Below are 13,236 nucleotides of genomic sequence, written 5' to 3'. Positions count from 1 at the left end.
CCATGCAAACCGAAGAAATCATGATACTGCAATTGATCCACAGTCGTCTTACGAATAGGGCACAGTCACTGTGAGTCTATCCATTCAACCCCGCAGAGTATTTGCGTGATTTGAAGGTGGTCAAGCTTGCATGAAGATATCCCAGTCCTCTCTGCGACACCCTGGACCTTACGGACCTTGCGTAATAACCCCGTTTACATAGTGGTAACGTGGCTGTAGCGCGCTTAATATGGGTCAACCATTTTTCCTACAAACTTGTCTTGGATCTGCCCCTTGTTATGCTTGTCCACCCTTGTCGCCATTTCAGATCGTCTGATCCTCACGACTGCGGCGAACTATGGCCTGAACACCTTTTGTAAGCGCACTCTACATCTCGTAGCTTCCTCTAAATGCTGATTCGTAGCTTCATAGTCGTCAAATACATCAGCATACCCCAATGGTTGCACGATGTGCTTTTCGACTTCAGTCACGAACGAAATATACGCAAGAGAAATATGATCAAATTAAGTTTTGTTTATTGATTTATTAAGTCCTATGAAGGCGATTTAATCCTAATTTTTTACAATGTAGGAGCACAGAATATGTCAAGACGTTGAGAGTATGTAATTGAATGAATGAATGCGTAATATCAGAAAAAATGAAGGAATGGGAGTGGGTATGAGATATGCTGAAGGTATGAAGAGAAACATAGATGCTAAAAAACACTGAAAGGAAAACGCTTGGAAAATGCAACGAATGGTGAGGTCATTAAAATGGATCGTTCAACTTCGCTGAAGCCGTATAATCGTAGCGACTAGTGGACATTGCATTCCAAAAATCAGTCGACTAGCGACTGAGCGCAGTGAGGCAAATGGGTGGAAAACGGAGAAAGCTGCGATGGTAGATCTTCACCAGGTAGGATTGCGGGCTGGCTCGCGCTTCCATGTCGGATCCCTGCCTCCTGCCTCGGCTTCACGCTTCCAGGATGGGTTCCGACCTCTCTGAGCCTCAGCCTCAGCCTCAGCCTCTCGCTTCCAGGATGGGTTACGACCTCTCTGAGCCTCGGCCTCGGCTTCACGCTTCCAGGATGGGTTACGACCCCTCTGAGCCTCAGCCTCAGCCTCTCGCTTCCAAGCCGGATTCTTGCCTCCTGCCTCTGCCTCACGCTTCCAGGATGGGTTACGACCTCTCTGAGCCTCAGCCTCAGCCTCAGCCTCTCGCTTCCAGGATGGGTTACGACCTCTCTGAGCCTCAGCTTCACGCTTCCAGGATGGGTTACGGCCCCTTTGAGGCTCCGCCTCCGCCTCTCGTTTCCAAGCCGGATTCTTGCCTCCTGCCTCTGCCTCACGCTTCCAGGATGGGTCACGACCTCTCTGAGCCTCAGCCTCGGCCTCAGCTTCTCTCTTCCAAGCCGGGTTCTTGCCGCCAGCCTCAGCCTCGCGTTTCCAGTCGGGATTACCAGGGGCTGCATCTCTCTGCACATCAATGAGATAAGTCTCTCTGAATGCAAAGAATATTTATGATTCAATGACGCACTGCTACGACAATATCCGAACTGCTACGAGCGACAACCCCACTGCTCTAAAAAAATGTGCGTGCGTTAAATTTTCGCTCTGTTTGGAGATACCCTAAGCACTCACGATAGGGGCCCCGAGCACCAAGGTAAATGCAGAAAGGAGAATAATTGCTGATACACGCATGATATTGAAAGAGTGGAGGTAAAGTCGGTAGGGGGGATGTTGGGTGTAATGGAAAATCGACTTGAAGGTACCGGCTCTTTAAGGATTTTGGATAACCATATATACCAAGCGATTCCCATAAACAGCAGCCCCCCTTCTTCCAGTTGTTCCTGTCCAAGATCTGCTCATTTCTGGCGGTACCTGGCTCTTTTGGGTGTTACCCCATAAGCAAGGCCCACGGTCTCGCCAGGACCGAACTCACACCGGATCGACAGCCTCCGATAAGCATAGGGCCTCAGAGGGCTTTCTGCCCTCGAATTACCAGCAGGTCTTTTGTTTACTTTTGTTCATATCGAAAACGGAGCTGCACGGAGCGGGTAACACATGTGCCTCTAATCGGAAGGTTTCCACCCCACAAGCAGTTGTATCGCTATGCCGAAGCGTGGACCAATTGCAAATCTGGGGCCTGCCAAGGATTTGCATGAATGTACCCATGGTAGAGACGGCTCTCATACATAATCGTGTTTTCCTTTTCTTTCACTGATCCTCCAGAACCACTATTCTTGCATTACACTGCACGTTTTTCAGTCTTTTGTTCGTCTTCTTATATCACCTCCATACTTCACTTTCCTATTATCTTCGTGATCGATGCAGCGTCTAGTCCTCTACAGCCCTGAAGGCTGAAGCTGCTCTCCTTTTCGATCGAGTTTCAACATGTTCCGCTAGACGATAGAGATACGCTCAGAACAATTATCAATTATTGAGCACGCAAATGCATCTGAGAGAAGCGAACAAAAAATTCAGGAAGTTGCTTTACAGACCCTGCCTGGTAAGATTGATGGGACTAATCGATTATTGACGGACCAGGCTAGACAGCTTCCAAAGCATGTCTTTTCGGGATGCATTGTAATCCAATGATATTCGAAAGTCTGCAAGTCTCAATGAGGAGTGTCATGTTGTCTCAAGTGTACCCGATTGGTGTACTATCTTGACAGATATCATTACGACTGTTTAATATAGGTTCGTATATGTTTAAATGTTGACACCGACAGCATTCTCATGACAATATAGAGGTCGCCAAAGTTGTGACAAAATTTAGGGCAAATGAACTTATTTTACAACCATCAGAACTTAACGGTGGAATGACCCAATGAGTCTGCATTACGTCTTTCCATGCTTAGCGATTCATTTAGGATGCCAAACCGCTTTCATTGCAAGGCATTGTGAGCATCTACTCACCACTTTATTAGAAAAATAAGGCTGGTTTGAAAGATATTGTAATGACAATGTTTCCGCAAAAATCACGTCGCGCGTTGTTTGATTGGGCGCTTATCGAGGTACTCTTGTACTCCCAATCCAGGGTACAACCGATCTATTGATTATTGCGGAAAGTATGGAGTATTGTAATGCCTTAGCTCGCCACTTATTTAATACAATCCAAGTCGTATACAAAGCTAAAGCACAATGCTTTCACCAAGCCAAACTGAATTTAGCACCGGTGGAACGCAGGCCAACTTAGAGGTTACTACTTTGTGAATTCTGACACCTTGATAATAAAATGTTGCTATGATATGGGGTAGACCCGACGGTTAATATTATTGTCATTTCGCTGAATATTCTACCAAGGCTCAATCGGTTCAACCAAGGGCAGGCACATCTACGGTATGAATTACGGTGGGCCAAATCATTTCTTCAAATCAGGATGATTCAGAAGCCATTCAGGCACAGTCAGGCACCGAAACGGTCATCCCAATGGAGATCAACACATGCCGGCATAACATTGCCTTCGCCGGGATGCCCTAGGATCCCCCTGCTTCCTCCACTTAACCATCGTGTATAAAATGTTATCAATGCGGCAAAACTATATCTTACTTGTATAAAATACTACAGAGGTTAAACACCGGTCTGTATTACACAGTCACGGTGTGAGCAGGGTTGAGATAGCAAGAGAGAAAAGGACGTAGCCAAGGCTTTGGAACGTTCCAGCAATGAGCCACTCCCAGGCCCTCAACCGTGTCGTAAAAACGGAGACAGCTGAGCATGTCGCTACTGAGTCCGAGCCTGGCGGGAGAGACTTGCTGGCTACCAAAGTCGATCAAGAGTGCTTTCGAGCACCTAATGAAGTCGTAACTCTGCAAGTTTGACCGACAAATCTGCGAGAGAATGTCGTTTTGAGGAAATTCAAAAAAGACACCTCCATTTAAGGACACGCAAGACATGAAAAGGATATAGATCACATCACTTGGACCCGAATCGAGTCTCTCTAACTAGGCAATTTATCGCTAGTGGGAGGTCCCAAAGGCCAGCTCACACTTTCTCTTGATCGATGGGAGGAAAACAAAAGGAACACCACCATTCGTCTGGATAAAAGGTTCACTCTACAGGGTCGCGAACACGGTAATCCAAACTTTTTTGTTCGGCCTTCGTGAGCCAGCGCAGAGATACAATTGTACCGACTAAAGAGTCACCGGAAGACCAAGAGGGTAGACGCTGGTACATGCACAAAAAATATGCGGCATTCCGTTTGCTGACCGTACAATCTTCTTTTCAATTCGAGTCAGCCACAAAAATGGACTTACCTGAACATCCGTGCACTACAAACCTTGATTAACATCCTCAAAAACGAAGTGTTATAGAAGTTCCTGTATACGAGGCAACCCAATAGTTGAGACTTATAGCTCGGTACTCTCTTCAGTCACTGGGAATTGGGATGCTGGGACTGCGGAGGCAGAGACAGAAAAGTAGTATCCATGCGTGTGTATACACCTTCGAGCAGTTTGAGTACGTTGTGACAGCGTCCTTACAGTCCAAAGTGTCCAGAAAAACCAGATGCCTACCCATGACCGAACCCTTCGGAGAAATAATTGCAGGGAGGTAGTCCTCATCGATTAGCGTTCCGGAGTAAATTTTGGGGGTCTATCAAGAGAGACCCAAAGACCATTTAGATGTTTGCATTTTGAAAGACTTCCAGGATGTATTTCGTCCAAGTGTAATTGCCGCCTTAGAGTCCCATGAGCCTTGCCTCGGTGAAAATGTCATCCTCAGGGAAGCGACAAGCTCGGAACGCTCGAATGCCACAAATCCTAGTAGAGCATCAGTTGTGCCCCAACCAAACTAGCACAAAGATCTGCGAATGTGCAAACTATATCTTGAGTGATGAAAGACAGGCCTAAAGTGTGTGAAGGTAGCAGGCAGTGGGTAGCAGCCTAGTGCAAGGATGTTTCTTTGAAGAACTTAATTTTGGCGCAAAGAAACGTGGTGAACCTTAGCTAAGTATGGGAAGATTTGTATAAAATCTCACTTAAATCTTCCCAAGCCGTTTGCGGCAAACATATTTGGGCATAATCTGTGAGAAAGGACCACAAAATTGCTTATATATAGCCTATATTTGTAGAAAATATTCTTAGTAGGCTCCGGGATTGCACACGCCGATCCGGCTGACAATCAGCCGGGCTTGAATTTGCCCCCAGTGTCAGCAACGGTAACAATTCCGGAATGATGGTGTTGAAGAGGTACACTGAGCCTCCTATATAATCTCACGCACTCATTTCGAACAGCGACCACCATGGCAGTGAAAACTCATACTTGGATTTCTCTTTGGTTTATACTTACCGTCCCTGTTATTCTCTGGGATGCTGGATATTGCTTCATGCGGTGAGAGTGTCACAAGAAATTTGATATTGTACGGCAACAACTCATTGACGTCGCTGTATAAAGTCCACGTTCGATGGAGGTAGCTCTAAATGGCTAATCACCCTCAGGGTTGCGTTTTTTTAACAAATGCTTGATACAGGGCGGCGACCTCCACTGGATATGGAAGCCTTACGCGCTTTACCAGAAGGTAAATTATAGGTTGTTCATTAGCAATGCACACACCAACTAATCGATACGCTGGTTACTAACTAGATTGACTACGTGGGCCATAGAACAGCTCGAAGAGATTTTTTTCTGATGTTATAGCCATAGGTGTACGGACTTCCTTCCCTTGAATCTGGAGATGGGTTCACCAATGCTCAGTGTTTGTACTTCATTTCCACCTCGTTACAAAATCTGACCATCCAGTCTAGCCTTGCTCAACGTTATCGAAACGTTCATGAATATTGCATATGTGTATCTTGCTCATGTCGCCCAATGGCCTGGGGCAATCGTTATTGGCTTCGCCGCCATTACCATGACGTTGTCTAAGACGATCTTGTACTGGGCTCAAGAGTACTACTGTGGATATTGTGCCATTGGTCATAATAATCTGTGGAATTTAATTGTCTTGTGGATCATTCCAAACGGGTAAGTTCGATTACTCTGGTATATCATGCAAATCATTGTTTCTCATTGATGCGGCCAGTCTCTGGATTGTCGTTCCCACGTTCATCGTTGCGCAATTTGCCAAAGACCTCGTCGATACACTCAACTTCGCGGATGCTCAATCAAAGAAGATATCTTCTGCGAAGAAGCAATGAGGATGCGGTGTGCCGGTAATGTGTATACCTCCCACCATACACGCGGCGTCAAGCGCAGTACGCGGCTAAATATAAACGGACTTCGTCCGTTGTTGGGCGCAATTAATCTGTCTTGACAAAAATATTATCTTTACTCTACAAGGGACACATTGATTTTTTCTGATTCTTCTTCTGATGTTGTGATAGTTTGGTTTATGAATGCATCAGCACTCCCATGGTGTCTAATTTCTTGACAGACATGATTAGTATTTACAGTATTGTTTGATTGAGAAACTCATCGCATAGTCCATCTCAAGTTCACCGACTTAAGTGAATGAAAGCTCGTTAAAGAAGACTTTTCAATAAGTAAACAACATTCGAAATCTCGAGGTCCACGTGCTGTGAAGGTTCAATACTGATTTGCCTTAAAATAGTCCTCTGACGGTGACCAGCGATCTCTTAAGGAGTCTCCTGACAGATGTAGTATTTATATCCACAAACCAGTAATCACGAAGAGCGAAGGATCTTGTGTAAATGTCAAACCATGGGAGGCTAAGCAACATCTTGCAAAACAATGGGTGACTCTCTTTGCAAGTCAATCGCATTGTAGTTCAACACGGGGCAGGCCTATGGAATGCCGTTACTAGAACTTCCTAGTAACATCTATGTAGCGGATACAACTTCCAAGGCGATAAGACTATGACCCCGTATCAATAGTTAACAAAGTACGTACAGGTTGCTTATTTTAAAGAATGTCAATGCCAGAATCGGCGGATCAAGTCTATGAATGGTAAAGAGATGCCAGTCAATGCATCTTATCCATGCATGGACCTCCAGCCTCCATAAATTCCCTCCTCTTCCACTTCCCACCGACATCGACTTGGGCCATCGATGATATGCTGAGGCTAAATCTACGAAGGTCAACCAGAAGACCTATTTTCGCTCTGCTGACGTTCGTCGCCATTCTCACATTGACTGGACAAATCAATGCCCCTATAAGTCATGCGCAAGATGGCTTGCAAGAGGTGAAGACTCGAGTTAAAACGCGGCAAATCAGAACCGGGTCATTAGCTTCGAGGGTGCTCAGCGAACAAGACAAGGAAGAGCGGCTGGAGCAACACATCTACCGCAAGGATGGTCTATTACAAGTAAATCCTAACGGACCACATCCTATATTCGAGTTGGTTCGAGAAGCGCAAAGGGCATGGGATCGAAAGTTAGAGAGGGCGAGTACGACACTGCAGGAAGCTGTGGATGAATATTACCGCCGATACCAAAGGATGCCGCCAAGGGGATTTGGAGATTGGTGAGTCGATGTAAGTGTTGTTTGCGCGCTAATTTACCCTTTGCGTCGTTCAAAGGTGGGAATATGTTCAGAAACATAATGTTCAACTGCCAGACGAGTACGACCAGATCTATCGTGATTTGGAACCGTTTTGGGGTATGAATCCGATAGATTTGCAGAACATCCAGCGCGACTGGGAGGCGCATAGAGATTCTTTTACGGTGGGGAAAGACACCTTCGAGGAACCTATATCGCTCAAAAATCACACTTTCGACGATATTGGCCCCAATGGCATGGCGAAAGGTGCCTATGAAATTATGGATTTGCTGAAAGAGGTCGAAAATTCAATACCCCCTTTCCGCGCCGTATTTTCGCCCCATGACAATCCCAACTTGGTTACGGATAGGGTTTTCAAAAATGCAGCTATTCGCGCAGCAAGAGAAGGAACGTGTGAGCATAAATGATTATGGTGTATAGTCGAACCGAAACTAAAGAGGTACCTAGTTGTTGACATCAACAATCCTCCGAAGTCGAAGGCGTTAAGATGGCTCTCCGCGTGTCCCCCTGAATCGGCTGCAAGGAACCAGTACATCAACTGGGGCGGCGAGCCATTCCGATTACCCCTCTTAATGGTGAAGACGTTCATCCATGACCATTACAGGACAATGGATCCATGCGAGCATCCATCTCACTTCCTTCTGCATGGTCAATTCATATCCCATGGGAAAGGTCCCGAACCGCAACGCATTCTTATCCCACAATTTTCGTACGCACCGACAATGTTGCACCACGACATTACACCCGCGATGCCCATAAATTGGATGGAGGATATTGCGCAACAAGGAAATCCGGAGTGGGACGAGCGCGGTGACACGCGTTTACAGTGGCGAGGGAGCAATACAGGAATATGGCACAGTGACGAGTACCGATGGGATCTTGCGCAGCGCATGCGACTCGTGCGTTGGGCAGGCGACATTCAAGAGATGGAGGACGAAGATTTAGAGTATTTGGGATTCGCTGAGAACATTTCGGTGCTCATTCCTACGGAGAAGGGACAGAAGGTGGGGAGGGCCGTGCGGATCCCAAAAAAACGATGGGCGCCTGCCATGGTAGATATCGCATATGCAGAGAAACCGGTCAATTGTCCCCCTGAGATGTGCGAAAAGCTGAAAAAGATTTTCGAATATCGACAACGCCAGGGGATGCGCGCAGCAGGAAACTATCGGTACTATATTGATGTATGAATTTCATTCCTTGGCCAAACCGGTGTTGCTTCTTCGTTGACATTTATTGATGTACCTTAGGTTGATGGTAATGCTTGGTCAAGCCGGTTCAAAAGACTAATCACATCGCATGGCCTGGTTTTCAAGTCGACCTTGTATCCCGAGTGGTGAGTTCGTCCGTTAATCTATATCCTTTCCGAATGGGTCGGAAGGAATGACATATCTCTGTTCGATCAAAAGGTATATGGACAGAGTCGCGCCATGGGTCCATTACATTCCCGTTCAAGTTGATCTTTCCGATCTATGGGATTGCCTGGTATTCTTCAGAGGCGATCCACAGGGGAAGGGCGCTCATGAGGATATGGCGAGAAAAATCGCAGCAGCTGGCAGGGAATGGAGCATGACATATTGGAGGAAAGAAGACTTGACTGCCTATACATTTCGGTAAGTACGTTTCAACCTTGGATATCACCACATTCTACTGACGCTATCATGATTGAGTTTATTCCTCGAATACTCTCGTGTTATGGACCCAAATCGCCTCTCACTTTATTTTGAAGATGTTACACCGAGGACGAGTAGAACGGGGCGAAATCCCAAATGGCGCGATTATGACGGTGGGGCATAAAAGTTTGACCCTCGGTTCCATCCATTGTCGGATTGAAATGGGAGGTAGCAGGAGTGTTCCTAGTTTGATTCTGTTCCAGACTGCACATTGCATCAGTTCTCCTCTCCTATACACGAAAAGGGCATTCAATTAGCCAGGACGGGACGACTTTTATGGGATCCGCCATAGGTTCATGTAGTAGAACGATCGTTCGAGATGTACAGACACGGCTAAAATCGGATCGTAAATGTATAATGGCGGAACAGCCGAGGGTTCAAATTCAAAACGGCATGAAGCCTGATGTTTCCTAGAAGCGCCATTGACTTGTAGCATCTTCATCTGGGACCGTCGGGCGTCGAGCCGACTAGGATGATTACTCAGTTAAAGCCTCGATTGGGCCAACGGTTGGTGAATGGTGAATCAATAGTTTTCCGGCGCGATGGTATACAAAATCACTTGACTATAAATCACACTTGCGCGTGATGCATGACGCGTTTTATATACACGTGTCCAACGCGTTCCTTCAGGGGCCCGCCTGTTGTTGCAGACCAAAGCCTACAGCGACTAATGACCTTGGAGAACCAGTTATAAGTTTAATGTATATATATCATAATTGTGATATAGAATACAATTGATCTAGAATACAATTGGCGCTAGTACGAAATGCAGATGAGATGGTAAAATACACGAATCAAGTTATTACTATCAAACTTCAATGTTCACGCGATACTACTACTGTTATCCCTTCTAACGGTGTATATATGGTCTTGAGACTGTTTTTCGGATGGCATTGTAGGCTCTTGGAATGAAGTCATTGAGGAATGAACTGTGTCAAGGATCAAATCACTCCTTCGACAGGATGAGCTAGACATAGGACTTGATGATTGTTGGCCGCCGAGATGTCCATTTCTGGCTGTCGTTCTGAAATTAATGCTGGTTCCATTGTGGTTCTGGGACTCCCACTTCTCCACGCTCATTCTCAGATTCCGGTAAACCCTACAGGTCAATACATTCACCAATACCAAGTGGCAGATGATGAACATGGTGTTTGTTGGTCGGGAAACTCTGGTGACTGTGAGAACCAGAATGGCTTTTGTCAGGACGATCACTCTGAGAGGGCATAATGAGAAAACCATTCATCACAGATTAAGCAAGACGCCAACTTACAATCCATATAATTGGCTGTCTTGAAGTATCATGTTTGAAAAGGCCGGCACCGATGTGCCACAGACTAGGATCTTGACCTTCGCTGCGACAGAGGGCTGCTTATTGAGGAAACAAGTGTATACTTTATGGGCAACCGCGCCATAGACGAGAACTTCGTTGATCAAGAGCATGATAACGGTGGGAGTTAATAGGGTTCCATTAACCCTCTCCAAACAGAACGGTTCAACTCGCTTGACGGTGAACGTTTTTGCAATCGTTGTAATCATTCCCACTGTCGCCAGCCAGCTTAATCCATAAAGGATGATGATTGTGCGCGACATGCTGTGTAGCACACAAACCCGAATGTAGTAGAAGAGGGTCGTAAATGATAAAAATATGATGAGCAATGCATTGAGAGTGCGCTCCAAAGCACCGCAGTCTTCGACGGGGGTAGCTGTGAACGGAAAGTCAGTCCGCACCCATCTTAAAGTATCATCTCAAACTGACTCAAGAGAACTGCACGACCGATAGCATATGCCAGTAAAGAGATTCTAAAACAGTATTAAGATTATCATCCGAGTCGGGTTGTCACTTTTCAGGAGAAAACCTACCGGGTTACAATGTATATGAAAGTGGGTATACCGAATCTGAATGAAAAAAACAGTCTGAAGTCACTTCTCAAATTATCAACGACATCCCAGATAAGTACCTACGAAAGTGTTAAGACTTAATTGAAATTTGCGTGTCACATATAACGTACAGCTGTGGTTCCAATGTGAATGTAAGTCGCTATACTGAGATGATGGACCTCTTCCAGAGGTACAAAGAAAAGCGGCGTTCCAGTCAATGTAGTAGTATTGAGAGCATTGGCACAAGTAGTACCATTCACGTCAGTCATACTCTCAGTGATCGATGGGTTGAGAGGGGTAACAAACGGCGAACAGTTCCTATAAGTAAGCATCGTCCAGATAGCTATAATAAGAATCTGCCCGTCAGTTCCCATCACTCATGCGTGCCTTCAGAATGCAACTACGGCAAGCAACCACACGCACAGGAATAGTTACGGCCACAGCCTGCTTAACTATCCGTGCATGACCATTTTGTCCCACACAAATCATGATTGTGATCTTGACTGGGCCATTCGGATACGTAAACGAGGTTGAGTAGGCAGGATATCGGGTGATCAAGTCGTGCCGGATTGATAGAGGTGCTATTTTACCTGAGTTACCTACTGCCCTCGAAGAGAAGGGTCTTCCAAATCAGCCCTAGCTCGAAAAGAAGGTGATATTTGCGGAGGCCGTACTGACCATCATCGGAAGAGAGATCAGTACAACGCATCATGATAATAGCCATCTAATAAGAAAGATAAGTGTGAGTCTAGCGGAGAAGGATGTTGTCATCATCAAGTACCACGGACTTTCAAATGAAAGAGAAAGGCTCAGTTAGGCGCAGTACAAATGTAGATGAGCTTCTGACTCTGCTAATAACTAAGTATACCCATTTGATTAGTATTTCTTTGTTCTGGGAGCGCCCATCCAGTTGAAGCTTCGTTTGATGAATAGTTACAAAGAGCCATATGCCTTTGCTGATGTGTGGGAGGTCTCCACTGTTCAAGGGAGCCATTTTCAGAACGCGTGTTGGTTGTCACTCCAATAGACATGAAGTTGCCAAAGTTCCTGACGTTGTCAAAGGCGCGCCCGTAGACACTGTAGTCCGACGCACATAAAGGTTAGAGTACATTGGCAAGCATGCTCTTGAAGTTATTGACCTAGGATTACTCACCCCGTCACGGGATTGATGTAGATCCATTTCTCTGGCGATCAAAACTGAAAGTTAAAAGAAAGATCACTTTCAGAATTGCTCCATGTTTCAACAATTGACATGATGACTTTAACCATTGTGCTTTGAGGATTGTTGAAGTGTTTCTGATCTGTTGTCTGCGCCCGACATAACTTTCAACTCCAATAGGTATTGGAAAGAAATCATCAAACCTCCGGCCTCTTCGCAACTCGGATGTTGATCAATGGAGGGCAGTATTATAGCTATTTTCATATCGATAGACCTATCCGCTAAATTTACACGTACACGGATAAAGAATTTTATTGAGCGGAGCATAAAATTTAAAGACGGCAAATTACGGGAACTAGCAAAATCGTCGATGAGTATTTACAAAAAAAGTCGAGCTACAAGAACTAAAGCAATACCACCACATCAGCAGCATCCTAGAGACACTCCCTTCTCAAACTGAAAGGCATGTCAGCGCTTTTCTGCAAGATCGTACCATAGATTAAAATAAAATCAACATAGGAGCATTCCTTATGTAACAAGGCTACGCAGAAATTCAAGTCCGACTGTATGAATATATTTTTACGTTGGGCCTATCGATATGAAAATAGCTGTAATAGAGCATCGCAAGATTTTTTAATGTGCGCCGTTAAAATAATTTCAAGTAACCTGGCGATAGTGTACCTACATGAATACATTATCCCGAGAAACAAACTCAGACCTTGATACGACAGAATCATCTGAGTACTAGTTACAAATGATGTTCCATACTTCAATCAAGAGGGGATTGTATTATCTTGACTTTCAATGATTTAATTAATCCTCCAGTCGCTTTAGCTTCAGACCGCAACAGCGGGATTTCCTATGTGATAACAGACAAGACGGAGATGAAGAGCCCTTTGCATGTACAAAAACCCGAAGGTTTAATATCGCTAGTTGATATAGATATAATATAACACCTACAACGGGTCTGAGAAGTTACTCAAGAGCTCCGGAGTGCCTGACATAGACAATCAGAATCTTTTGATGACTTTCTCCACCAAGAAAACTCCAAAAGTTATGATACTACTATCGTCTGCTCGGGAAATATGATGAT

At 45.3% G+C, this 13,236-nt stretch overlaps 3 protein-coding genes across 3 annotated transcripts; 2 read left to right on the top strand and 1 right to left on the bottom strand.

Moving 5' to 3' along the window:
* Positions 1–887: 887 nt before the first annotated feature.
* Positions 888–1,679, bottom strand: JR316_0011586 (uncharacterized protein; the record flags this gene model as incomplete). Its single annotated transcript, XM_047897233.1, has 3 exons — positions 888–1,454; positions 1,516–1,560; positions 1,620–1,679. 3 exons carry the CDS (start codon positions 1,677–1,679, stop codon positions 888–890), a joined length of 672 nt encoding a protein of 223 aa, XP_047743642.1.
* A 3,611-nt stretch (positions 1,680–5,290) lies between these two features.
* On the top strand, positions 5,291–6,115 carry JR316_0011585 (uncharacterized protein; the record flags this gene model as incomplete). The annotated part of the gene is made up of 4 exons (XM_047897232.1): positions 5,291–5,312; positions 5,452–5,499; positions 5,726–5,942; positions 6,001–6,115. 4 exons carry the CDS (start codon positions 5,291–5,293, stop codon positions 6,113–6,115), a joined length of 402 nt encoding a protein of 133 aa, XP_047743641.1.
* Positions 6,116–6,915: 800 nt separating this feature from the next.
* Positions 6,916–9,230, top strand: JR316_0011584 (Beta-1,2-xylosyltransferase 1; the record flags this gene model as incomplete). The annotated part of the gene is made up of 6 exons (XM_047897231.1): positions 6,916–7,400; positions 7,456–7,829; positions 7,884–8,617; positions 8,684–8,769; positions 8,843–9,046; positions 9,104–9,230. 6 exons carry the CDS (start codon positions 6,916–6,918, stop codon positions 9,228–9,230), a joined length of 2,010 nt encoding a protein of 669 aa, XP_047743640.1.
* Positions 9,231–13,236: the final 4,006 nt, after the last annotated feature.

The sequence above is a fragment of the Psilocybe cubensis genome, chromosome 11, assembly GCF_017499595.1.
Source record: "Psilocybe cubensis strain MGC-MH-2018 chromosome 11, whole genome shotgun sequence".
NCBI lineage: Eukaryota > Fungi > Basidiomycota > Agaricomycetes > Agaricales > Agrocybaceae > Psilocybe > Psilocybe cubensis.
Note: the sequence above shows the minus strand (reverse complement) of the source record. Positions and strands in the feature narration are given on the sequence as shown.